This window comes from Vidua chalybeata, chromosome 2, assembly GCF_026979565.1.
Source record: "Vidua chalybeata isolate OUT-0048 chromosome 2, bVidCha1 merged haplotype, whole genome shotgun sequence".
Classification (NCBI taxonomy): domain Eukaryota; kingdom Metazoa; phylum Chordata; class Aves; order Passeriformes; family Viduidae; genus Vidua; species Vidua chalybeata.
Genome location: NC_071531.1, coordinates 98,946,228 through 98,972,513, shown reverse-complemented (window position 1 = coordinate 98,972,513; position 26,286 = coordinate 98,946,228). Strand labels below are relative to the sequence as shown.

At 39.3% G+C, this 26,286-nt stretch overlaps 1 protein-coding gene across 3 annotated transcripts in view; it reads left to right on the top strand.

Moving 5' to 3' along the window:
- The first annotated feature begins 550 nt into the window (after window positions 1-550).
- Window positions 551-26,286, top strand: part of RB1 (RB transcriptional corepressor 1) — a 68,795-nt gene continuing 43,059 nt past the window's right edge. For 2 of the 3 annotated variants that reach the window (XM_053936678.1, XM_053936679.1), the window contains exons 1-10: window positions 791-928; window positions 10,755-10,867; window positions 12,808-12,942; window positions 13,845-13,883; window positions 14,693-14,760; window positions 16,229-16,339; window positions 18,504-18,652; window positions 19,405-19,482; window positions 23,128-23,237; window positions 24,150-24,227. In XM_053936678.1, the coding sequence (XP_053792653.1) occupies window positions 791-928; window positions 10,755-10,867; window positions 12,808-12,942; window positions 13,845-13,883; window positions 14,693-14,760; window positions 16,229-16,339; window positions 18,504-18,652; window positions 19,405-19,482; window positions 23,128-23,237; window positions 24,150-24,227 (1,019 nt within the window). Of the gene's footprint in view, window positions 640-790; window positions 929-10,754; window positions 10,868-12,807; window positions 12,943-13,844; window positions 13,884-14,692; window positions 14,761-16,228; window positions 16,340-18,503; window positions 18,653-19,404; window positions 19,483-23,127; window positions 23,238-24,149; window positions 24,228-26,286 lie in introns of those variants that run through there. The other variant, XM_053936676.1, reaches the window with a different exon arrangement.

Sequence of the window (26,286 nt, the reverse complement as noted above, 5' to 3'; positions counted from 1 at the left end):
ACTGTGGCTCACGTTCAGCTGCTGTTGACCAGCACCCCCAGGTCCTTTTCCCCTGTTCTTCCAGCCACTCTGTCATCAGCCTGCAGCTCTGCCACGGGCTGTTGTGGCCAAAGTGCAGGGGACCCGGCACTTGGTCTGGGCGAACCAACAGATCCTAAAGGAGCTGCAATTCTTGCTCCGCTCTGCACCTGTACAGTTATTCTGTATAGTTATTCTTATACACATGCCTGCGTTCCTTCCCACCTCATGGAAAAGATGTATCGGCTGTACTCGCTGAGACCTGAAGTGCCAGGCACGGCGAGCCCTCCGTCCCTGTCGCGGCCGCGGGGCGCGGGCGGCTCTGCGAGGCCGGGCCGCGCCGCCTCTGCCGCCCGGTCCCGCCCCGTGTCCGGGGCCGCGGGCGGGGCGGGGGCGCGGCCGCCGGCGCGGAAGTGACGGAGAGCGGCGGTGACGCCGTTTTCCCGCGGTTCGGGCGGCGGGCGGGGGCCGGCAGCCGGCGGCCCCTGGTCAGTGCCGCCCGCGGCGGGCGCTCCCGGCAGCCGCTCCCGCCATGCCGCCCAAGCCCTCGCGCAGGGCGGGCGCCGCCAGGACGCAGCGCCCCAGCCCCGACGGCGGCTCCGCGCCGCCCGCCGCCCCCCGGTAAGCGGCCGGGCCGGGAGCGGGCTGGAGGCGGGCGGGCCGCCCCGGGGCTCTCAGCGCCCCGGCGTGTGGGGCGGTGTCACCGGGGCGGCTCTGGCAGCGGGTGGTTTGGGTTCCGCGGTCGCCCCGCGGTCCCGTGTCCCCGCTGGCGATGTGCGATGTTTTTCCTAGGGTCGAGGTCGGCGAAGAGGACTTCGTCGTGCTCTGTGACGCGCTGAAGGTGTCGGAGAGCGTGAGGGAGAAAGCGTGGAAGACGTACGAGAGCTTGTCGGCAGCGGATGGAGCTCTAGTGAGTAGCTGCTGCTCGTAGCGTCGCTGGGCAGCAGAGTCTGTCCTGTGCCCCAGCTCAGATCCTGAGCCGTAACTTCGCTGCAGCCGCGGCCGAGCGTCCCACAACCAAAGCTCACGTACTGTGACTTAGCTTTTTCCAAGTTAAGGTAGACTGAAGTGGGGTGTTGCCATGTTCACGTCTGTGTAAACTATCTTCTATAGATTGCCCTTTTTTTTTTTTTTTTAATATTTTGTGATAAAGGTACGTGTTTAGGAGTCCTTTTAGGTTACTAACAAATGGCAGTAGAAAACAGCACCATGCGATCAGCTAATTCTTCAAACTACAAGTTATTTCAAATATGTCTTAGTCAGCTTTATACAGGTAGTCTTACTGTCTGTTTCTGTGTATTTTTTCCCCTCTGCATCCTTTATGAGGCTGCAGAAAAGGGTATGGAGATGACTATTGCAGAGACAGGAACATTTCCTTTTTTGTTGCATAATGTTAACCTGTCCTTATCACTGAGGCATTTCCGTTCAAATTAGTCATTGGGCATGTGTAAACAGATTAATAAAGTGTTAGGGCCTTTCTTGATTTTTGCTTTTCCTTCTCCTCAGTATGACTGCTGTGTCAACAAGCTGGCTCAGAGGACAGCTATAATACAGCTAAATCATGGCAGAAGCTTTGTTGTAGAGTCCTGATGCAGTTTCATAATACCTAGCTGGGGTATTATTCCCACTCTGTGGACTTGCATTGATGTACATGTTCTGACTTCTGCTTACCCTTCTGCAACTTAAGCTGACCTGTCACAGCTATGCTGTCACTACTGATAGTTTGTAATCTGTGTTTTTTAAACTGCAGTGTGGATATACCAGGTCTTGATGCATTCACATCATGGACTTAAAATAGCATGGAAGAGAGACTGTGCACAGCTCTTTCAGTAACAGATACAATTTCTGGTCGTAGATGTTCATGGGAAGCATTTACCTAAAATCATAGTAGAGTTCCCCTATAAGAATGAAAACAGTAGTCAGTTCCCTTGACTGAAAAAAAACAAGGCAGGTTGCATTATAATCCTGCAAATTTCATTTACAGGTAAAATTTTGTTTTCACTGATCATTACTCAGCAGTGGCCAGATTAGATACATGGTGTTGGAAACATTTCAGCATCTGGAGATTGCTTCCTTTACCTATTCAGAACCAGACCTTCATTATGATATATAACTAATATGTGTTGTCTTGCAATTAAAATTGATTGTTGAGAGCCTTTCAATGTCCAGGGAAAAAATAAATCTACATTATATTTCAGTCCAAGGCCTTTCAAACTTAGAGTTCTTTCTGCAGGGTGTTGAAATGATTAAGCTGTCAAGTGTGTGCCTCCATGGGGACCTGGAAGGCTCTGGAGTTGCTACTTCTAGCTGAGAGCAGGCTTCATCTGAATCTGAAGCAAAGTAACAGCCTGGCTAATTGCTGCTTCTTTCCCAAGTCAAGCTGTTATAGTAAGCCTAGCTTCTCAGGATGACTCTCCAGTTCAAGTTGCAGGGATTCAGGAGGAGGCTGCTCTTTTCTTCCCTCAGGTAAAAGTTTTATGTTGGAGGGGCTGTCCCAGGGTTTGTCCTGCAAGCACCAGCAGCATGTGTGAGCTTTAGTAGTAACCTGTTCAATTCTGAACTGGAGCAGAAGCTGTGTAGCAGCTTTCTGTTCTCAAGCAAAAAGTTAAACAGCAGGCCACCAGTTGAGACAAATACTTACCAGAACACTTCTGCTTAGCAATGTAGTTGGTTTGACTTGAGAAAGCTTAAATCATAAGGCTGCTGATGGAAATAGAGGTAGCATCTAAGAATCCTCCTCTCAAACCATTTACAAAGTACAAAGACCTGGAACCTTGCCTTTCTTGCCTCACTGGCCTTGTTTTATTGTCGTTGATACTAGAATTGTGCCTGCCAAATCTCTGAGGACATGAAGGGCACTTGCAGTGGTAACTAGGAAGCAGCGTGGCCCAGACTTTAGGTACCGTGGTAACTGGCAGATACTCAGGGAGCAGATGTGGGTTAGGATGCAGTCTGAACGTCTGCCATATCCTTGCTCGGTGAACATTAGTGACTTGAAAGGAAAACATCTTGTAGTACTGTCCTTTTTGAGTCGCTTAGGGTGCATGTGCAGAGACTCTGCAAACCAGGTACATGTGGCTTAAAAGTATAAAGCAATTATTTTTGGCAGGCATTTACACAAAAAATGGCTAGACTGTTGTGACCTAGCCTAAATGTGCCTGTGCTTCAGTGAGACATTTCACTGGCCAGGCAGGCATCAGCCAGGAGGAGAAAACCTGTTATCTGCTACTCCCTGGAATGAATGCCAATGCCCATTGGAGCCACTGCTTTTTTTCCTTCAGGATGTCTCAACTTTCCACTCTGATATTTTTTTCTTTTGAGCATTTGAGCTACTAGTGATGCTACTTTGAAATTTCAGCTTTCTTATTTTGCACTTCCTTTCCATGCACTGTAGCTTTCCTTTCAGTGCTCTCCAGTTATCTGTTTCCACAGCATGTGAGTCAAGGATATACAGGTGCACCCTATTGCAGCTGGGCTGTGAGTCCTTTAAACAGCTGAACCTCTTTGAGAGGTGTGGAGGAGGGACAAGGTGACAAGAGAGAGATGGTAACACAACTTTTCTGGAAAACGTGGCTGACCTCTAGTAGTAAAAGCCAGGTCTGCAGAGGGGGTTAACAGCACTACAGCTGTCTGTTAAATATGGTGGTGTTTTCCTTCATAGTAGGAGAACATTAAAGCTTTACTCTGTGACAGCTGAGTTTAATGACATTCTTCTACAATAAAATGGTAACTCAAAATCCCCAAGAGCCCCAAATGCTGAATCAGCACTCTTGCTGTGTGGGATGAAGGAAGGTGTCTGATGTGTAATCAGAAAGATGTTTCTTTTTAATATCTTTTCATATCTGCTGAACTCCCACACAAGCTTATTGTGAACATAGAAGTGTTTATCTAAATGGGAGATTTTCATTGGTGTCATACAAATACTTCTGTTCTTTCTATAATTTATTTTCTTTAATAAACTGAGCTACCTAGATGAACAGAATCTTAGAGTTGTAGTTTTTACAGTCTTAGTTTCAAAACTTTTACACACTGATTGTTGGCTTAACATTGGCTTTGATCCTTGCTTCTCTTGTACTCTTAATTTTTTGTAACTCTCCTGAAATCTGTATTATGAACCAATAGTACTTGTAAATTCTAGATGGAATGAATAGATTTAGTGGAATTACTAATGTACTTTGGTGAGCAGCATGTGATTGTTGGTGTAAGGGATATTAGAAGTAGTCAAGGAAGCCATACTAATACTGCTATGAAGAAGCTCAGGGTGTTTGTTATGTTCTGCTACTCTTTGTTTTGGTAGATAACAACACAGTGAGAATCTGAAGTAGAATATGGGGTGATATAAGCAGGAAAGAGAAGCTTGAGCAAATTGTTGCTGAATATATTGGAAAGAACCCATGTGAGGAACAGATGATATGGTGACTAAATTGGAACCAAACTTCTCCAAAGAAAATGGAAGTGCTTTAAGAAATTGATAGAATTTGGAGTCTGCCATGGACCTTAAGGCATAGTGGTCTGGTATGCTTCGAGCTCATCGGCTTAGTTGGCTGTAATATGTGCTGTGTGGGTAGGAACTCCATTTTTTTGCTGGCTTTTCATAGCACTGTTTGGGAAATGTGGCTTACTGTTCTCCTGCTGCAGCTCAGCTGCTCAGAGTCAGGAATTCCTGAGCCATTTTTATCAAGTATTTGTCTAACCTGCTATTAAAAAATTGTCGTGGTGAAAGATCTGCAGTCTGCATAGTTAGGTTTTCCTAATTAAGCCCCATTTATTTTTCCCCCAAGTACTGTACTAACTTGTTTTTGTTATAATTCAAGCCAGTGGTGTAAAATTCTGTACCAGCCAATTCTGTACCCCATGAGAGATGTATTACTGCTGCCTTTTCCTTCAGAAATTCTCTAGCATATGAAGACATCCTAGGCGTTTTTTCTTGTCTCTAATTACTTTTCTTTTATCCTGAAATTCTCCCCAACTGGTGACTTACACTGGTATGCAGATGGCTGCAGAGCGCTTGATTTGTGCAGGAGTTGAACTGCTTTCTTAGTGAAGAAAATGTACAAGGTAAACTGTAGCTTAACTTGAGGAATGAAATAAAGACTACTTAAATATGGAAGGTTGGTCTGCACAGACCAAAGAGTTCATGTTCAGCAGGTCGAGTGTCCCCAGTCCATAAAATTTCACGTTTAAACTGAATAAATTCCTTTCAGTTGGGGTTTCTTACTAAAAAGAGAATATTTTAATTGGTAAACCACCTCATCCTCATGTTAAAAGACAGAGAGGCCTCTTGCTTTTAGCAAAAGCATGAAACACATATGAGCTAACAAAGTATTTTCTGTCTAGACTTTGTCTTTAATTTATAGAACTGCAGCTGAACTGAACCTGAATCCATTGAAGCTTTGGATGGATGAGCAAAATACAGATATTGTAAGATCCTCTGTTATTAAAAAAAGAAGAGCTACTGAAAGTCTCAAAACAAACAAATCATCTCCATGGCCTCTTGCTGATGATATTTGGTATCTTAGCAGCAGATGCACTGCTTGTATGTTCCCTTGGACTTTAAAAGCTCTGACAACTGGTATAGAGTTTCTTTTTTTACTCATCTTCTGCCTATCCTGGGGAGAGATTGATGACCTCTCCAGTCTTGCTGCATGTAAAAGTGTAATGGGAACTTTGCATATCAGATGAACTACTTTTACTAGTTCAGTACTTTCCATTGACTTGATTACTTTCAGCTAGTATTATATTTGAATTTGATCTCCTCTGTTGTGAGCTAATAATAATCTTCCATCCCAATGTTCAGTAGAAAATTTAAGACTGGTATTGCTGAAAAATGGAGGATCTGTCTTTACACAGAATTTCTTATATGTAGACAGGGCTTATAATGGTCACAGATTTTTTTTTTTTCCACTGGGATATTTTTCCTGCAGGTTTTTATTCTGAATAGTTTTCTATTGTGAGAGTTTCTTGAGTCTACTCTCCAGTCACCTTCACCTGCTGTAGTCATAAACATGTAAAGTCAGAATGGTTTGGGTTGGAAGGACCCTTTAGAGGTGATCTCATTCCAAACCCCCTGCCATGGGCAGGGATCTTCCACTAGACCAGATTGCTCAGTGCTCCATCCAACTTGGCCTTGAACCCTTCCAGGGATGGGGGATCCAGAGCTTCTCTGGTCAGCCTGTCTTGGTGTGTCATCAGTCTCACAGTAAATAATTTCTTCCTAATCCTGATCTAAACCTGCTCTCATTCAGTTTGAAGCCATTCCCCCTTGTCTTATCACTACATGCACTTGTAAAAAGTCCCTCTCCATCTCTCTTATAGCTCCCTTGAGGTACTGGAACATGCTGTAAGATCTTCTTCTCCAGGCTGAACAACCCCAACTCTCTTCAGCCCCCTGATCATCTCTGTAACCACCTTTAGACTATCTCTAACAAATGTCTGTGTTCTTGTGCCATCAAGCTAGTTCTCTATATTGATTCGAATGTAGTAACTGAGATTTTATGTTAGGAAGCCAAGCTCTATATCTTCCTCTTCAAAAATCAGGTGCTTGATATTTACAGTGAGACATCCTATATCCCATTTGATTCAAGTATCCATCTGTGTTTGCATATTTCTCATGTACATTTCCCTTGACCTTTTTTTACACATCATTTGAAGTTTATTTCTGGGTCACTTTTGTAGGCTGTCATCAAAATTGTTATCAGTGTTGGCAGAAGAGTAAGCATCTCTAACTGCATACTAGAGCTGAGACTTCCTGTGACCATCTCCTCCTTGAGACTCTTTAGCACTGGAGAACCTCTGGAGGCAGAAGAACAGAAGTTATTCCTGTTATTGCCTTTAACACCTTTCAGCTGCATTTGTAAAGAAGAGAAGCACGAATCCCATTTTACAATAATTAAGTGTTGGATGAGCATTTTAAGCTAATGACTCTTCCCAGGTTGTTTTCACTAGATTTAAATAAACTAGTCATCTTGTAAAAATCAGATTGAATAAAAGTAGTGGTAAGTCCAGAATGAGAAATATTTTGAAAAATTTTGTAGGAGTTTTAGATCTTTTCCTTCAGAAAACTATATTGATTCAGCAGAACTGACCTACCTTGCCCAAAGTTATAGCATAGCTTCCTTGGAATCCTAAATAAAAGATGATAAAAAGAGAAAGAAATCTATGTGGACTGCTAGATGTTAAATAATCTTGGGGCTAGTAACTGGTAGGTAGGCTTTGCTTTATGATGACTTGAATTAAGATCACTGCAAGTCATCTTACTGAAACTGAAGGGCAGCCAAGGGCAGATGTGGAGCTGTTGTCCTGCCCATTTTCTGTAGTGATACTGTATCAACAAAGATCTTGAGTCAGACTGGTGAAGAAGAAAACACGCAGAAATCAATTTCTGGCTATGAATTTGTCTTCATTTCATTCCCATGCATTCAAGTCCCTGTGAGATGAATCATCTGCTTTGGCTGTAAACAAAGCAAAATAGTTGGAAGAAGTCATTCTGCTGTGTTATTTGTTCAACTTTAACTCATTTGTATAGGAAAGAAGAGAACTTGGGGAGGGAAGGGGTGTGAAGAGGAGAGTTCTTATGAGTGTGACTTACCAGGAAGACATCTCCTTATCTCTTCTCCCCTTCCTCTGCCCCATGATGTTTATATTTGTCTGGTTTCAGCAGGAATAAAGCTGATTTTGTTCCCAGTAGCTGGTATAGTGCTATGTTTTGGATTTAGCATGAGAATGTTGACAATGCTGGTGTTCAGTTCTTGCTAAGTAGTACTTGCCCTAAATCAAGGACTTTTCAGGTTCCCATGCTCTGCCAATGGGCATGCACACAAAGATCTGGAGGGAGCATGACCAGGACTGGTGTTCTGAGCTGGCCAAAGGGGTATTCCATACCAAAGAACATCATGCCCACTATATAAATTGCATTGGAGTTGTGCTGGGAGTTGCTGATTGCTGCTCAGGGATGGGCTGGGCATCATTCGGTGTGTGGTGAGCAAATGTCTTGAGCATCACTTGTTTCTGTTGGGTTTTATGACTCTCTCTTTTATTTCCATTGCAGTTACTATTAGTGTTGTTGTTATTATTGCTGCATTTTATTTTGTTCCAGCTATTAAGCTGTTCTTTTCTCAAGCTGCGATGGTTGGTTTCTGACACTCCTCACCACTGCAGGGACTAGAAGTGAGCAAGCAGCTGTGTAGTACTTAGTTGCTAGCTGGGGTTAAACCACAACAATATTTATGGGTTAAAATCACTGGAATTTTCATGCATGGCTATGGCAGATACCTTATTTTCTGAGAAAACTGCAGTTCACCTGTGTCTTTGGTTGTTTTAACCAGCAGCAGCTGGTGGGGTAGTCCCAGTCTGGTGTTCTTTCATGTTTTCATCTCCTTCCTCTCTCTACTATGTTATAAGGCAGGCATGCTCAGGTGCTGCTTGCTCACCTTTTCTTTGCTATTGGAAAAAAACCCCAACCCATAATCTATATATCTTGGGTTGTGTGTAATTTTTCTTGTTAGGCCAGCAGTCATCCAACATCTTGTGTTGGGGAGAAGGTGTCCAAAGCATCCTGTACCACCAACAGTGGGTGTGGGAGTAGTCCTGATACTGGAGTTTGGCTGTTTGTAATGGTTTGAATCTCATGGATTGCTAGGCTGCCTCTGAGACTGCTTTCTTGTTTAATGGTAGAAACAAATGATTTGTTACCTCCAACCATACTGGGCAAGGAGTTTAAAGGTTGTTCTTGCAAAACCAGACCTCTTTCCTATCAAATAAAGCATTGCTGTGGCCTTCTAGCATTCATCCTGCCAGAGTTGAGCTGGGCTGCCCAGGAAAGCTAGGCTTGTTTGGATAGGCAACAAACCAGGAACAATTTAATTGCTTGGTAGCACTCAGTCCTCCTGCCCTATGAGATGTTGTGTTTACAGGACAACATCATGGCCTGAGTTTGCAGGAGCATGGAGTGAAAGGAACTTATTTAATAAACAAGGTCAGCTGACTCCAGGGGCAGGGGTATGCTCAGGGTGAGTAGTCTTCCTTCTTGGTAGTTCACTAGCTAGCATTAACCTTCATAATTTTTTATATCCCTTTGTGTATCAACAAATGCATCTCAGTCTGTTAACAGCTTATTTCAAAATAATTGTCTCTTGTGCAAGGAGTCATGATTTGTAGAAACACTCAAATAGAAATGCAGGAAGAAAATAGTGACTTAAATAATTGTCAGTTGTCACATTGTTGAGGGTGGCTGGTTAGTTTTGTATTGAAGCCTGTTCTATAACTATTAACAATTGCACAAGCCAGTCAAAGTTTTTCTTCTTTGGAGAAAGCCCCCAGCCACTCTTCCCTGATGTATAAATACTGTTCCCAAGAAAGACCCAGAACAACTATCACCAAAACAAAATGTTGGCAGTAATAGTGAAATTGTATCATTTATGGGCAGAGTGGGTTATTGGTCATGGTTACACTGCTGAATAAGCAAGGACATGAGTGGATGCTGAAAGTGCAGAGGGTTTCGGAGCAGGTTTGGAAGACCACTTAAGATGGAGTGAGTTAGGTCTGGTGCTGTCTTACTGCCTTTGGGGAACATCTTCTAGAGTGAACAGGCCCCTGCAACTCACATTGGTGTTGTCTAGGTGGCAGCTAGGTGGAGTGATCCAGGGAAAGGAGAAAAACATAGGCCAGGGAGTAGGTTAAAGCTAAGGAGTGCAGAAGGGCAGGAATGCAGTGTTTCTATTCACTTGCTCCTGGTGCTCCATTTCACCTCTGTCCTCCAACAGATGTCATATCCAACCTAGAGCTGTGGAAAATGCGTTCAGATCCCGCGCCTTTGCTGTGGGCCTGGGTGCTTTTGCAGTTTTATTTACAAGGATGCTGGATGTCTGAAAAGCATTTTACAAGTTTGCTGTTTCTGCAGTTTTGGCCTGCACCCATGCCTAATTTTGTCTTCAAGATAGCTTTGTTTCCAAAACTTGGGATATACCTGCTTAAGTGTTTTTTGTCCATAATTCTACAAGTTCTTCAGGGATTTTCCACTGAGTTGCTGTTTTGGTGGAAGGGTATTGGAATCTTAAGTGATGTCTGTCTGGCTTCGAGTGAGTGGCTTGTGCACCATCATCAGGAGTTCTACTCCATGTGTCTGTCATTGTGGGTTGGCTTCTTTTGATGAAGGATGATTGGTTATAACTTTCACCTTCTAAATAGCAGAAAGTAGACTTTAAATGTAGATGTATGGTAGGAAAATGGCTGGAAGTGCTTGTTACTATCACATTTTACTAAGCAGAGATGGGTTTGTGGTTTAGCAAACCACAGTGATTAGTGGTTGACACAGCTGTACTCATTTATGAGTATTGCCTGTCATTGTAAAGATTTCAGTTATATTTTTTATGACTTGGCTTCTTATTCCTTTACTTTCAGTGTTTTGTTATGATCAAATATGGTAATTTAGGAAAAAAAAAATCGTGACTTCTACTTTGCACAAACATTCCATGGAACCAAAACTTGTATTTCGAAGTTTGCTGAATTATATGGGTAAAATTGATCTTGTATTGTAGGAATAAGAGTTGAAATGTTCGGTCTTTTACCTGTATGGTGAAACCTGGAATGGTTTTCTGCTGTAAAATAATTGGCTGTCAAATGTTTGTTTGAGGATGTTTTGTTTAACCATTTCTAAACATGTTTGGACAAATTATTGCCTTCCATGCATTACCCATTTCTGTTGATTAATAAAAACTTTCTTCTCTTTTTTCAAAAAGGCTTGTAACACAAAGAAAAAGGAAACATGGGGTGTATGTATCTTTATTGTAGCAATTGATCTGGATGAAGTGACATTTACTTTCACTGAGCTTTTGAAAAGTATAAACATAAGGTAAGTGAGTTTAAGTGTGTGACTTTAGATTTCAACAATTAACTTGTCAACATTTTTATAAATTGAATCTTTTTAAAGCATAGTGAATCTTTGTGCATATCAGACTAGTTGATTTTACAATGAAGGTTACTTAAGGAAATTATGAATATATTGGTAAACTAGAAGTCTTGCTGTCATATTTTAGTTGAGGGAGCAGTGATACTTGTTTGATTCATCTGTGGTTGGCTTTGGTTGTATCACTCATCTCATTCTTGTTCTTGCTCTCCCTGAAGTATTCATCAGTTTAGGTTGGTGCAAATTGCACTTAAAATATTTCTTTCTTTCTTTCTGTCTTTACCTCTATGATGATTTTCTATAAAACCTTTTTCCCAGCATTAGGCTTAGGCTAAATCAAGAAGTGGGGAAAAGAAGCGTTGCTCTTCAAACAGTTTACTAGCATGCTGCTCTTTCTCAAACATTTTAATGCCAGGCTAAACTTTGTACTTTCATGCACTCTTTTTGCCGAGGGTGTGTTACTGTTATTACAGTATATTACTGTATATTAATTAAGTTCATAATACAGAAATTAAGATTATAGTATCTGCTTTTAAGGTAAATTTAGGTGGGAACAGCAGCCTTGTGTTGCATTCATCTAAGGAAAGAATTCCAGTACCATCTTCCCCTGTGTGTGGAAAGCGTGTGCAGGAGCAGAGCCTCTCGTTGCTCTAGGACAGGAGGCTAAGTCCTGGCAATAACTTCAGGCTTGGGCCAGAATATCCTTTTCCTTGAAGCCATCTGTTATGGTCAGACTTCTCCATGCCCTCTTCTACCTTCCATCATCTCCCAGAGCAGGGTCAGGTGCAATGTTTTGACTTAATCTCTTCAGTGTTGGCTGCCTTGGAATCGCGTGAAAGCCAATTGCATTTGTGCAGCGTGTTCCACCCAGTTCCACAGACAAACTTGTGCTGAAAAGTGAGAGACTTTTTCCCTTAGGTTTTCAAAGAGTAAGCTATTACTCTGCTGGTTGTGATGCAGTACTCAGTTGCTTGTTAGCCCTGGTCTTTTTCTCAGCTATAAGGTCAAATTGGCAGAGATTTCTACTAGTCATCCTCTAGAGCCTTCAGATATATTGGAAAGATCTTTTATTCCATGATAAGCATTCTTAAATGAGCTTCTGACTGGTTTTGTATCTTATATCTTTAATCTGACAAAGATCAAAAAATCTCTCGGAATATTATATTCTGATAAAGGATCAAAATATATTTGATACAGTTGAAATATTGAAAATATTTGATAGCTTCCTTCTCTTTAATTTTTAGGAATCTGCTCATTTTAGTTATGAATGTAACAAAAGGCTTCCTTGGTGGCCATAATATTACATAGATGGGTAGGGAGAAATTTGATCTCTTGTGTAATAATATTTCCAAAGGGTGGAGATGTTGTGTTGAAAGACTTGAAATTCTATATAATTCAAGGCGTCCATCTCAGTTTTCATTCCTAGGTCTTTCTTTAGCATGGATGGAGCCAAGGTTCACGTTCTTGGTAGGAGTGTTTTTAAAGTAGAGCAGGAGAGCTGAGACATGTGTGTTGGATATTTGTGGTATTACCAGTAGAGCAAGAACAAAGGTGTGTCTAGTTAGCAAATTCTGACTTCCAGACATAATATCTGTACTAGGCAAGAAATTTTTTCTTTTATAGTAGAGCCTGTATTGTAAGATACCTCTGAACAGTATTGCTACTCTCTGGAAAATGTGAAGGTGGGGCTCAAGGTAAACAAGTAACATTTCCCAAGGCAAGAGTTCAGTCACTGGTAACAGTAGTAAGAACATGCTGGAGTCTAGTGAAGAAATGGGATTTCATGGAGATTTGTTTTTATTTTCTCTTTTAAAAGAGCTATTTCAGAATACCTGTTTTCAAAAATTATGATAATGTGTCATCTTTTTTCCCCCCCCTTTTTTCAGTGTATGCACATTTTTTCAGTTTCTGAAAGAGGTGGATGTTAACATGGATACTGTAAGCACTAAAGTTGATAGCACTGTATCAAGGCTGAAAAAGAAATACGATGTATTATTTGCACTATACCACAAGTTTGAAAGGTAGTGTATGCTTTTTCATTTTGAAATTGATTTCTTTGTCTGTCAACATTTAAGTATTTGAATTTTTCAAATTGTATGTTATAGGAGCTCATTTATGCTGTGTGGGCTAATATTTGCAGAACAGTGAAATTGAGCTGTTTACATGCATTAAATAAACACCTCTTACTTTTTACTCCGTAAGTATAACAATGCTATGTTAAACAACCTCCTTGTTACAGTACAAACAGTAGTAAGAGTAGCATGACAAGTGATAGCTACTCACTTCAGGCTTTTTACAGATATAAAGAGGATTGGTTTACTATCTAAATAATTTTTTTACTTAACATTTTGCCTTGTGAATCACAAAAGACTCAAATAGCTCTTAAATAACCTTTGAAAGTGGTAGATCACCCTTCGATAGTTTATAGAATGAAGGCATATATATCCTAGTTTGTTTTTGAGTAAACTGAATTTTTTTCTTGAAGTGGTATGTACCTAGAGTAATAGGGAAACAACTTTATGCCACAAGGCTTGCAGTGACACTGAAGAAATACAAAATATATTTAAATGCCTTTTTATAGTATGTTTTGCGCAGCTGTAGCACACTTGGCTGTGTTGTACAAAACACTGAGTAACAATATATCTACAAATCTTGTCTTTCTGGAAGAAAGCAATTTTATTATACCAAGCTAAAATTGTTTTGCTGTCTATGCTTTGACATAAATATGCAAACAACAACATTATTTCAGGCTTGGCAGGGCTGTAGTTGATCTGTTGTTAACTGTTGAGTCAACTGTTTTTTTTTAAAGTTAGAAAAATGTTTTGTGAACTGGTATCTTTTTTAACTATGTTGAAGTCAAAGATATTGCATAGTTTGCTTGCAAAAGCACATTCAAAAATAAGAATTTATTTTGATTTTCTAGGACGTGTGGCCTTATTTATCTGGAACAACCTAGTAGTGAGTAAGTTTGATTTTCCTAAATTATGTTTGTCAAGATGAGATGTAAAACATGATGGCATGTTATTTTTTAACCTTCCACAACTGGCCTAAGTTGTAGTATGCTGTGTATTTAGATTTAGTGTGGATTTTGAATTTCAATGAGATGATGGGACATGCAGAAATTATATATATGTCACATATATCTCTATATCTCTATATATATATCTCTGTATGTATATATATACGTAATGCATATTATATAAGTATATTCTTATAAAAATAGTGTGTATATATGTGTATGTATATATAAGTAGATATGTGTCATATTGTATTTATATTTTATATATATATATTTTTATATATCTGTCCCTCATCCATGACATATTGCCACCCAATGGCATATGTCTTGGCATGGTGGAAATGGATGTTGGGATGGAGAGTGAGCTTCCTAATCACAGCAACAAACGAGTGTACTAAAAGATGCCTTAACAACTCCCCAGAGAGCTGGAGTTGATGCTGTGGCTGGAGAGTAGGGCGTTAGTCAAAGACACAAGACAAGACAGCTCAGAGCAGTTGAATTGTCCACACTCAGTTTCTTTCCTGAGGATGATGCAGATATTTCCTGATTCTTGAATTGCTTTACAGGGACTTAAGGTTTTCAAATGTGTAGTCATAATTACAGAGGGATTGGAATGAGATTTTTAGTAAACTTAACTCCATGGGAAATATTGCATGTTGTTAAATAGTTCCATAGATGGAAGCATGTTTTCAAACATTGTAGTTTAAATTATTACAGAGCTATCAATGCGAAGTATTTTTATTTCCCTGCAGGATTTCTGCTGAACTCAGTTCTGTATTAGTCCTAAAAAATTACTGGATTACTTTTTTGCTGGCAAAAGGTGAGTTGTGGTTAAAGCACAGTAATTTCGATGAATATTTTTGTTTACATGTCCAACATGAGTCTAGTATACTTATTACAAATAAGTATTGTACAGACCCAGAATGTTTTGATTGCCTGGCTTTTGTAACTGCTTAATAATATTTCTTTATGTACAGTTTGGCTGTTCTTCTCACTGATAAACTTTCTGTATATAAACATATACTTAGGTTTTCTAAAATTTCTATGATTTTTTTTTTTACTTTAAAGCTTGCTGTTCTGTATTTAAGTCTATTCTGAGGTGCTTTGTAGTCTGCCAGCATTTTAATAATGGATAATTACCTTAAAAACTGGCATATTTTAAAAAATAAGCTTATATATATAATAAATAATATTTAAAACAAATTTCATGATAAGGTATTATAGTAAATCTCTGTAAGCATGTCTTTTGAATGCTACAAATCTTTCTTGAAAAGTTGTAAGTTACAATTGATGCTGAGTGATGAAATGTTTGTAGTAGTCCATAGAGTTCCTGTCTCATTGTACTCCTACTAAAAGGAATGAATCGTGTATCTCAAGTGCTGCTTACTGCAGGTGTGTGTTATCACTGAAGTGTATGCATCTCTGCTTTCTAAATCAGACTTGGATCAGCTCAGTTTTTTGGAGCTTTGTCACTAGAATTCTCCAAGCGTAAGCATAAAGCAAAACCCACAAAATTTTTTTTAGCCTGCCTTTTCTTGAGAACAGAGAAAGCTGAAATTTATTAGAAAATAGCTGGAGCTTCTGAAGAGCCTGAGTGATGCTTGCTACTTCTGATAGAAAATAAATACAAAAATTGCATGTGTAAGTAGAGCACAGGTAGATCTGTAGCTGTTCAAAATCACTGTCGAGTTCCTGAATTTTTTGTGGCAATGCACGCTATCTTGGGATGGCCCTGTAGATCTTCTCTGGCATATAAGTCATAATTTGGGAAAAACTGGAATAATGCAGCTCTAAAAGTGCTCTTCATGCTATTACTTGTGTGACTTCTAAGTAATTTCATAAAAATTTGACAGGCTGAGCCTACAGTGTGATATCATGTTTTAAATTTCTCTTCACTGTATACTAGCAGCTTCTGCTTTCTGAATATTTAGCAGCTTTCAAAAAGCTTGCATGAGACCACAAAAAAAGAAAGCAGGGAGGAATTACACCGAAGTAAGAGGTTATTCTTTTACAGTAAAAATAAAAATCAGGGCTGAGCACTGGGGGCAGGATTTTGTACACAGTAGTTTTGTTTGTGTGTATGCTATCTCTAAAACCACAAACGGAAGTGCCATGAGTTATAAAATCAATAGCCTTTAAAGAGCACTGGCATCCTCTATGATGCTTACTGAATTCTAGAGGTAGTGTTCTACTATATGAACTTCCAAATCTTTGTTTTGCAAAATTACTTCTAGAATTAAGTCAACCATTCTCAAAAAGGATTTCTTTACGCTTTTAAATATTTGCAGGTAAAGTGTTGCAAGTGGAAGATGACCTGGTGATTTCTTTCCAGTTGTTGCTGTGCGTCTTAGATTATTTTATCAAACTGTCACCTCCTGCTATGCTCAAGGAACCATACAGTAAGATTTTTTTTTGGGTTTTTCATTGAAGTAGAAAGTAAATTTATTATATTTCTATTAGCCAGGCTAACATTCATAATTAACATAATTAAACTTCATAAGCTTATCAAAATGCTTTTTTTTCTGTTTTAGTTAAATTTACATGATAGTGAACTTGAATTCAATTACCTGAATGTGGCAGTATATTTAATACAATTTTTGCTATGTTGTTTAGGGACTTGTTAAAACAGCAAGTCTAATTTGGTAAAAGAATTCAGGTTCTGGATAGATTATAACTGAGAACTATTATTTAGGTTTGTCTTGAGTTACAAAAGGGAAATGTGGTGGTATGACTCTAACAGTATGACAACATAAAAAATGTACAAGATACTGGACTGTACAGATATTTAAAACACATATACACTGGATAGCAGCTCAAAATAAAAGAGTAGAGGTAAAATGTAGACAGCTTTGCTTTTATTACATCCTGTTTGCTATTGCAAGTGTCACTATTTTAAGTAAAAATATGAGTCTTCTCTATAAAAACTTCTATTCAGCAGTAAGCTTTTACCCATTAAGTTTTTTTATATCTAAAACCTGGAAAACCTCACTAAAAAGTTAGAGAAAGTAAATATTTATAAAAACTTTCAAAGATAGAATTCTATTTGAGTTAACTATTTTCTTCAGCAAGCTATGGAATTAATAGACTGAAATATTTGGAGCCACAGGATGTGATTCAGTTTTTTAGTAATTAGTTTATCCTCTGGTGGGTTAAGATGCAACCCTAATATATTTTGCCTAAATATATTTGTTTATTTCTTTCTTTGGCAACTAAACAGCCACCTAGGTTGTAATGTTGTACAATAGATAAGGTATTCACTACTATATTCTTTAAATTCTGTGTTTTGGAGATATTTATCTGACCTAGTGATTATTTGTTGCAGGTAAGAAAAAGTAACCTTGGTCTTATTCTAATGTGAATAAAGGATGGACTTAGGACAAAGAGATCCCTGCTTTCCTCCAGTACTATTCTGAATTTAAATTTGTCATTCCTAGTAGGACAGACATATTTGCTGCTGATTATTTCAGATGTTATAAAGCAGCTCCTTTTCAAAAACCACTGAATTGAAACTACCTGGTTTTGAATTCTGTGTTCACACTGATTTACTTTTTCGTAGTGAAACCGTGCAGTTCATTTTTAGAAACAGTTTGGTTCTGTGCATCATATCTTGAAAAAAAATTCTGCCACTTGAGAATAATTTGCAGATATGAATGTCAATGTCCTAAGTGCAAAACACCGAGTTTCTAATGTGAAGCTGTGTATGAACTGTCAAACAGCTCTGCATTCTTTGAGAAAATAAGACAATGTATTGTTCAAACCCTTGTGACCAAGAGGCTTCATGTTGTGATAAATGATGTCAAGCTTTAGGATCTGACTAAGACTGAGGGGATTATGATGCAACCACCTCTGCAGTGTACTTTGTCAGTTTCTTAGAACAGTTGTCAAATGCAAATGGAGTTACAGGTGACAACAGCATGCTGATTAGAGTGTCAGGTTTAAACCAACAATATTTAATCATATTAATGTATGTTATTAATATAATTCACATATTTAAGCCATCTATTTTGAGTTTAACAAAATGAAATATTTTTATTTCACAGTATTAAGGTTTTTTGATCTTTCTTCTTGGAGGACTTGTTTGTTACTGCTTGTGTGTCTGGGGCTATTTGGGAAAAGGAGGAATTCCCTCCAGGACCATATTCCAGGTTCCCACCATCACTTAAGTCCTGCATTGATTTATTGTCCTTCAGCTTCTTGTTTTATACTTCTTTAAAAATAGAAAAAACAGCTATTCATCTGTGAAAAGATAAGGCTTTCCTAGCTTTGCAAAACAGACTCTCAGTTAAAGCTACTTGCAGAGAGTGCTGTTACATTCTGTGTAGAGTAGCTTCTTAAAAACAAAATGTCCAAATACAGATACAGGAATTTAAAAATTAATTTTCTTTTTGTATAGATTTTCTGTAATGAAGGTTTCATACCTAGCTGAATGGATGAAAAAGAAAATATATTTAAGGGGAAGACCTGAAAAAGTATATAGGAAGTAGAATCTTGTAGGTTTAATAAGTTAAATTTCTTCTTTCTTAAGATGCCCTAACCCTGTGATGGTTCTGAATATCTTTCCAGAATCTTCTGTGTCTGCAGTGACTGTAAATGGTTCAGCTCGCACTCCTCGAAGAGGTCAGAACAGGAGTTCACGTACTGCAAAGCAGCTTGATACCGACACAAAAATTATCGAAATCCTTTGTAAAGAGCATGATTGTAATTTAGATGAGGTAATGCCTGCACTTGAAAGTCTGATAGATCTTGCTGCTAGACTCCATCTGGAATATGTATTTATTTAAATGTTCTTTTAAAAAAATGTCCTTATTTGTGCCAGCTTAACTATTCTGTCAAGTAGCTACCTTCAGTAGTGAAGGTATTTTATCATTTTACCTAGTTTCTCTAGTCACTAGTTTAAAAAACAAATAAAAACCACTCAAAACAAGCCCTTTGGTATGGGTGATAATTTTGCCAGTGTAACTGTTTTATGAAGAATACAATATGAAGTTACAGGCTGATCACAGCATGTAGCATATGGATGCAGGGCTGCTCTGATGGAGTTTCACAGCTGCATCCCATGATGAGAAAATGTATGCAAAAAGCACATTGCTTCTGTGGGAGATCTTAAAGGACCCCATTCACCTTTCTCTCTGCTGTTAAATCTATTTCTGTGTAAAAAGGACCGATTTTTGAATATCCAAGTGGATGATGGAAGCAGAAATGTGAGAGGGCTGGAAAGAGTGCCATTCTTTTCTAGTTTAATCACTTAGCATTCCAGCAAAGGATTGTATTTGCATGCTTACATATCTGGGTTACACTGGGTTTTGGATGTATAGCAAGTTTTGTTATCGCTTTATTCAAAACAAACCACAGTGCATTACAGAACCGTCTCAGTTTCTTGATTTAAAGATGCAAAAGCAGTGCATGCATGGCTGACTCCCTACCTTGCTAATGTTACATTTTTTTTCCTTTTTTTTTTTTTTAGGTCAAAAATGTGTATTTCACAAGCTTCATTCCTTTCCTGAATTCTGCTGGTATTTTAGCTTCAAATGGACTACCAGAGGTAAGTGGAGGAATTTAAGACATTGTGGTGGGCAGACCCTGGCTGGGTGCCAGGAACCCAGCAAAGCCACTCTTTTAATTCCTCTCTGCAGCAGAATGGGGAGAGAAAATATAACAAAAGGTTCATGCGTTTAGATTCCTCACCAAATACCATCACTGGCAAAACAGACACAGCTTAGGGATGTTAGTTGAATTTAGTGCCAACAAAATCAGAGCAGGATAATAAGAAGTAAAATAAATGTTAAAAAACTTTCCCCCCACCCCTGCCTCCTTCCCAGGCTCAACCTGCTCCCTGTCAGCAGTGCCAGGAGATGGAGAGTCAGTTTATCACATGCTCCTGCCACTGCATAGGGAGTGGAGTCCTTCCCCTGCTCCACTGGGGGGTCCTTCCTGCAGGAGAACATCCTCCATGAATTTCTCCACATGAGTCCATTCCACAGGCAACAATTCTTCACAATACTTACTCCAGTGTGGGTCCCCCTAAGGGGTCACAAGTCCTGCCAGGAAACCTGCTCCAGGGTGAGCTCCCTCTCCATGGGTCTGCAAGTCCCTGCCAGGACCCTGCTCCAGCATGGGCCTCCCATGGAGTCACAGCCTCCTCTCAGGCACCCACCTCCTCCACAGGCTGTGGGTGGATCTCTGAATCCCGTGGACCTCCCTGGGCTGCAGGGACACATCCTGCATCACCATGGTCTGCACCAGGGGCTGCAGGGAAATCCCAGCTCTGGCATCTGGAGCACCTTCTGACCCTCCTTCTCCTTGGTGAAGGTGTCTGCAGAGTTGCTCCTTTCACACACTTTCACACCTCTTTTTTCAGACAGCAGTTGTTTCTGAGTAATAACTTTTTTCCTTTCATAAATATGTTATCACAGAGGCACTACTAGAATTCCTGATTGGCCCAGCCTTGACCGATAGTAAAGGGTCTCTTCTGAAGCCATTGGGATTGGCTCTGCTGGACATGGGCAAAGCTTCTAGCAGCTTCTCACGAAGCCACCCCTGTAGCCCTGCAGCTACCAAAACCTTCCCATGCAAACCCAATACAGATAGTTCAACAACTGTGTTTTACTTCATGCCAAATTGCTTAAGATGCACTTTACCCATTGGTGGAGTTCTAATAGGTTCTTCTAAAATCTTGTAGCAAAATGAAATGTTTTTTAGGAATGTGGGCTAGCAGGGATTCCAGAATTCATAAAGTATATTTAGCTTATACTTTTGAATTTAATAAATTAATCACCTGAGGCTAAGCCAGACTTTGCTCAAAGCAAAAAGCTTTTGCTCCAAGCGTAAGAGTTGCATATCCATAACCTCAGTAAGACCATTCATCTAAAATACAACTATTACAATATTAGGTCTCTGAAGTCACTCTATAAATGCTTAAAGTCTTAAATTACACACCTTAATTTAAATATAAATGAGACATGTTATTGTAGTGTTGTTGGAAAGATATCCAGAAGATTAGTCTCAGTTTCGCAACTTGGCAGAGCTTGGATTGCTGTGTCTGTGCAGAATTACTTTCATCTTCCTGAGCTGTTGTCTGGATGCAGCAGACTCTAGCTCTATGCAATTGCATCCAGAGTGCATTTTAATAGGTGACTTCTTGCAGTGTGTTTACATTCATCACTATTAAAAGTGTAAGTTTAGCTGTGTGTCGCCAATAGATGTGGTAACCTGAAAATAAGCAGCTCTGAAGCTGATCAGAGCAATGAGTCTGCAGGGCTCAATCAAATGTATCTTCTGTTCAGTGTCGTAGTGCGTTGGGTGGGGAACAAAGTACAGGATTCACTGGAGATCTTAATCTCTTCCTAAATTAATTTCATGGTATCGGTAGCCTGTTTAGACTTTTTAATTTATGTGTGTATGTATAGTTGGGAAACCCTATATGAACTTCCAGGCAAAGGTCGTTATATCTCTTATTCTCAAATCAGAGGGTTTTCATCCAAGGCTGCTCAACTTCAGCACAATATCAAAATTATTAGCATAAGACTTGCTGGTGAAACTTTTGCAAAAGGATGCATTTGAAGAAAAGTCGAGTCGCATGATCTTTGCTCCTTAACCTTGAGTGCCAGAGCTGTATTTCAGAGGTAGTTGGTTCATACATGTAATCAGCTAACCAATAATCATGGATGAGATCATCAGTACAATAGCTAGTAATGTGGTACATTTAAATTGACTTTCATAAAAAAACCACCAAGCTTTTGAAAAATATTTATGTTCCTTCCAAAGCAAGAAAAGCTTTTGAGGCTTAATGTTGGTATTTTGTTTGTCTTTCCTACGTGTTTGCTGGTCAGACTTTATGCACTGATAAATAGATTGATACAGAACTCTTATTTTTGACTGAAGGTTTCTTCCAAGTTAGCCCAGTACAGCCATCTTGTCTATGACCTGCTGGTTTTTTTAGAAATTTATGAAATACTGAAATATTTTAGATGAAAAGAATGCATAAGTCATTAAGAAGATGACAAAAAAATGAAAATATAATTAAGTTTTTAAATAAAAAGAATAGTGATAATGAGAATTGAAATATAATCTTTGGTTTAATAGACCTAGTCTCAAAGTTTTAATTGTGATATCAATTTGGAGCAGATCCATTTGGCAAAGGTAAAGAAGAGGGTAAGGAGCAAAGCTGTATAGGAGGTATTTGCAGCTTTCTCTCTCTTGAGACTGAGGGGGGACTAATTTAGGTTCATATGCATTGTTGCCTGTTTTTCTAGCAGGAATTTGCCAGAGCACAGCATCATTTATAAGTTTAAGGGCTCAGGGAGCAGATATTGAGGTGGCTGCATACTTCTGCGCAAGCACAGCAGCAGATTTGGAGGGCCAAATAAAAAAATTGCAGACTTGCAGTTAATGTTAGTCATAGTCATGAAAGTAAAAATAGAAAGAAGTAATTAAAAATATTCAGAAAAATCCAATTTTTCATTTTTTTCATGACTTTCATAGTCATGAAAGTAAAAATAGAAAGAAGTAATTAAAAATATTCAGAAAAATCCAATAAACTTCTCTATGCAAAGTGAATTCATATCAGTCTGGGATTTAGTCAATTAAGAAACTTTTAACAGTTAGTAAAAAACCTACAGTGTGGCTATGAAGTAACAAATCTATTTTTGTAGCAATAGGCGTGTCTCTTAAGAGCTATTCTAGTGCAAATATATTAATATAAAATGAGGAAACTCCTACTGAGAAAAAGATGGCTTGAGTTTAGGCCTTGTTGTGCAAACCAGCAAAGACAGGGACCGAGCCAATTGCCCAACAGCTGTTATAAGAACAAGGAACAAGCGTTTTACATTTCCTGCTCTTAGAGACACACCTTTTTCTGGAAGGAAAGATTTAAAAATGTGGGAATGTTAGTTTGCTTTGCAGGTCTGTTTCCTAATCTAGCTACTTTTACAGTGTCAAGACCTACATTTCATCAAAAAAATTCCTATGATCTTGGATTGTTTTCTCTTATAAACAAGAGAATTACAAGAGTAATTTTCCTCTGGGTATGTTTCAGCTGTTGTATAAGAAGTAACTTTGTGAGCTCCAAGGTCATTCTTTTAGCATTTCAGCATTGCAGTCATGAAGTAGGAGTAACTTATGTTATTCGGTAGATTGTCAAACTTGTTCCTGTAAAATAAATTTGGTGTTTTTTCAATGTCTTTTTGAGGTTGAAGTTATCTTGAAACAGTATGACGAGCTCTATGTCAAGAACAAAGATATAGACGCGAGACTATTTCTGAATCACGATGAGACTCTGCAGCCTGATGTCAGAGCATGGTAATATTTCCACTTACTGCTTTCATTCCATACCAGAGAATGTGAACTTGTGTTGCCCTCTGCCCCCTTGTGTTATAAATGGAGATCTCTCTATCCTGTTGATCTTCTAGCTTTGTAGCTCAGCTAAGGTATTTCTGGCATCACCAGACTTGCTTTACATCATCACTGAAAGAATTAGGGAGCATATGACTGTGACTGCCTAAAATGATTTGGAAGCTCTGCTCTAACTCTTCCTCTGTGCAAGGCCCTTTTCATCCAGGGAAAGCGGAGGAATCATCAGGAGGAGGCATGTCATGCTAGCTTGCCAGAGCTGGTGTTATGGCTTTGAGCCAGCTGGCACTGAATGGTTTTGGATGGTGGCTGCCCCATCCTGGGAACGTTCAAGGTTAGGCTGGACAGGGCTCTGAGGACCTCCATTTAGTTGAAGATGTCCCTGGTCATTGAAGGTGGATGGCCTTCAAAGGTCCCTTCCAACCCAAACCATTCTATGATTGTTTGATTTAATTTTTTTTCCAGTCTTACACTTACATGCTAGTGATCTCTGACAGCTGAACATCTCTATAATTTAATGTAAGCTCACCGCTTGAGTCTGAATTTATCTATGCTATGAAAATATACTAATTTAGAATGGGATTAAAATGCAACTAATACCATCTCTACATATAAATTAAGCTGTTTGTAAATAGAATTCTAGAAAAGAAAAAAACTTGGAAGGAAACTTTAGAGCTTGTCTAGTCCAACATTCTGCTCAAAGCAGGTCTACTTGGGAATTTAAACAACTGGAGTAATTGAACATCTAGATCTCCTAAAAATCTGTTACACGTTTTTCTTTTCAGATTAATAAGTCTTTATAGAAAATATTGTCTTTTGAATTGTATTAGTCTTTCATAAGTTTGTTTTCCGTTTCTGTAGCTCACAGCTGGAGAGGACACCACTAAAAAACAATCCAGATGAGGAAATCAATATTATACTTCCACAGACTCCTGTTCGGTATGAGTTTTTCTCTTGAATGTGTTACTTTTTTCAATATCACAGCTAAAAATATTAGAGTAGTGTTTTTTTAATTTTTAAGGAGCTGTGGCCTTTGTTTTGTTGTTTTTTTCCCATAAACTATACTATAGTTCTGATCATTGATACTTTTTATTTATAGTAGATATAAAGCCCTCTAACAGTGGCAAAGATGCTTCCTTAACATTCTTGACATTAGGAAAGTCCAGGAGTATGAAGTTTCTGCATTGCTAAAAATTCAAAATGTGCTAAACCAACTTTGATCTTGAGAGAAAGTCTAGTGATGTTTAGATACTCTCCATCCACACTTGGACTTTGCTCTGATTTTTCCAAAACTGATGCTATTTAAGGCAGTTGATGTGAAGGCCTATTCACCAGCGCTGATTTTGGGCTGTCGTAACTATTTTTCATGAAGCCACAGAAGTATCAGTAGATGGCAGCAGAGGTTGGATCACCAGCTTCGAGTGGAAAGTGTATCCTTATCTCTCCCTGTACAGTATATGCTGAAAGTGCCATGCATATTCCTTTGAATTACCTTATAGTGTTGTATTTCTGAACCTAGGCTCATAGCATCTGCTTTAAAGCCCCCTGAAACTGGAGAGAATCTAATAATTTTTATCAGTGGATTTGCATCTGGTCATTTATGTAGAAACTATTATATAAGAAGGGTGTAAGTGCTAGTTATGAGCATAATGAGAATGGGTTGTATGCTTTCATTTTATGTTTTTCCAGTGTTCTTATGCTTTTCCTTATCACTAGGAGACTTGTGGCAGAAGTGATTTTTACCAATACTTTGTAAAAAGTAGATTAAAGAAAAATGCATTATGTTACAATGATTGAACACATTTTTGTTGGGTTTGCACTTACTTGACTGGGGATATGAGCCAAATTGAGGTTAAATGATACAGAAATTTGAAACAGACAAACTATAGTGGGCTGGCCAAACGCCAGTGTACCCGCTAGAATTATTTACTCATTTTCTGCTGTGAAATAAGGATTAGGAGGAGAGCAAAGCAGGCTTAAAACTCTAAAGGTTATATGGAAAACTTTATTAACACAACTGAAAAAAAAGAAATCAGAATAAGCCTTCATAAACCTTCAGAACACTTCTCCTTCTGCTGACTCTTGGAACTTACAGTCAATTTACTGCCTCTAAAATAGTATTTTTTTTTTTTTCAGTTCACTTAGGGGGAGGAGTCTCTCTTGTCATGCCATGGAGACTTTTCCACAAGAAACAGTTCTCTTGTGGTTTTAATTTTCACAACTAGCAGCTGCCCAGAAAATCTGCAATGGTGAAGTCCCTCCCATGGTTTGGTCCCTCCCACAACTATCACCATGGGGCATTTCTGCTTGCTGGGGGACAATTTTAAGGATGAGCTGTTCTAGTATAGAAACAAAAAGTTCTTTTATCTCTGGGAACAGAGGTTTTCTTCTTCTGTCGTGGGGCAAGGTTTCTCATCTTTTTCATCTCTCTCATTTCAAGCTTCCCATTGGAGCACAGCTACTTCAACATTTGCTTGCTTCAACATGGGTGCTTATGGCTGTGGTTAGAATGCTACATGCCCCCAATGCATTCCATGAGTTACAGGAAAAAGAAAAGTCTGATGTATCAATTATATCTTCACCATAGCCTTACAAGAGAATTTCAGCCAAGACTAAGGCATCTCCTCATTCTCCTCCCATCTGGGATTTGACTCCTTCTTCACTGACCTTGGTGTCTCCATGTTGCTTTCTCTACGTGTCTTCACCCTTTCCTTTTTCTGTCACTTGAGAGAGGATTGATGCCTGCAAGTTTCATCTGTGCACTAAGAGAGTTATTATCTCACCTGGTCCTGTGGATGGTGATGTGCTCTCTGCTGGGTGGTGGCTGCTCTGGCTGCAGGGCTGTTTTCTGGCCCCTGCCACGGTCAATTCCGGCCGCGGGGCTGCCGGGTGCCTCTGTTCTCTTTTCTGCAGTGCCAGCAGGAAGGCTCAGCAGCTCACGACTGGAGCGGGGCCTGGTTCGGCTCCACCCGAAGCCGAGCAGAGCCAGCCTGGCCCT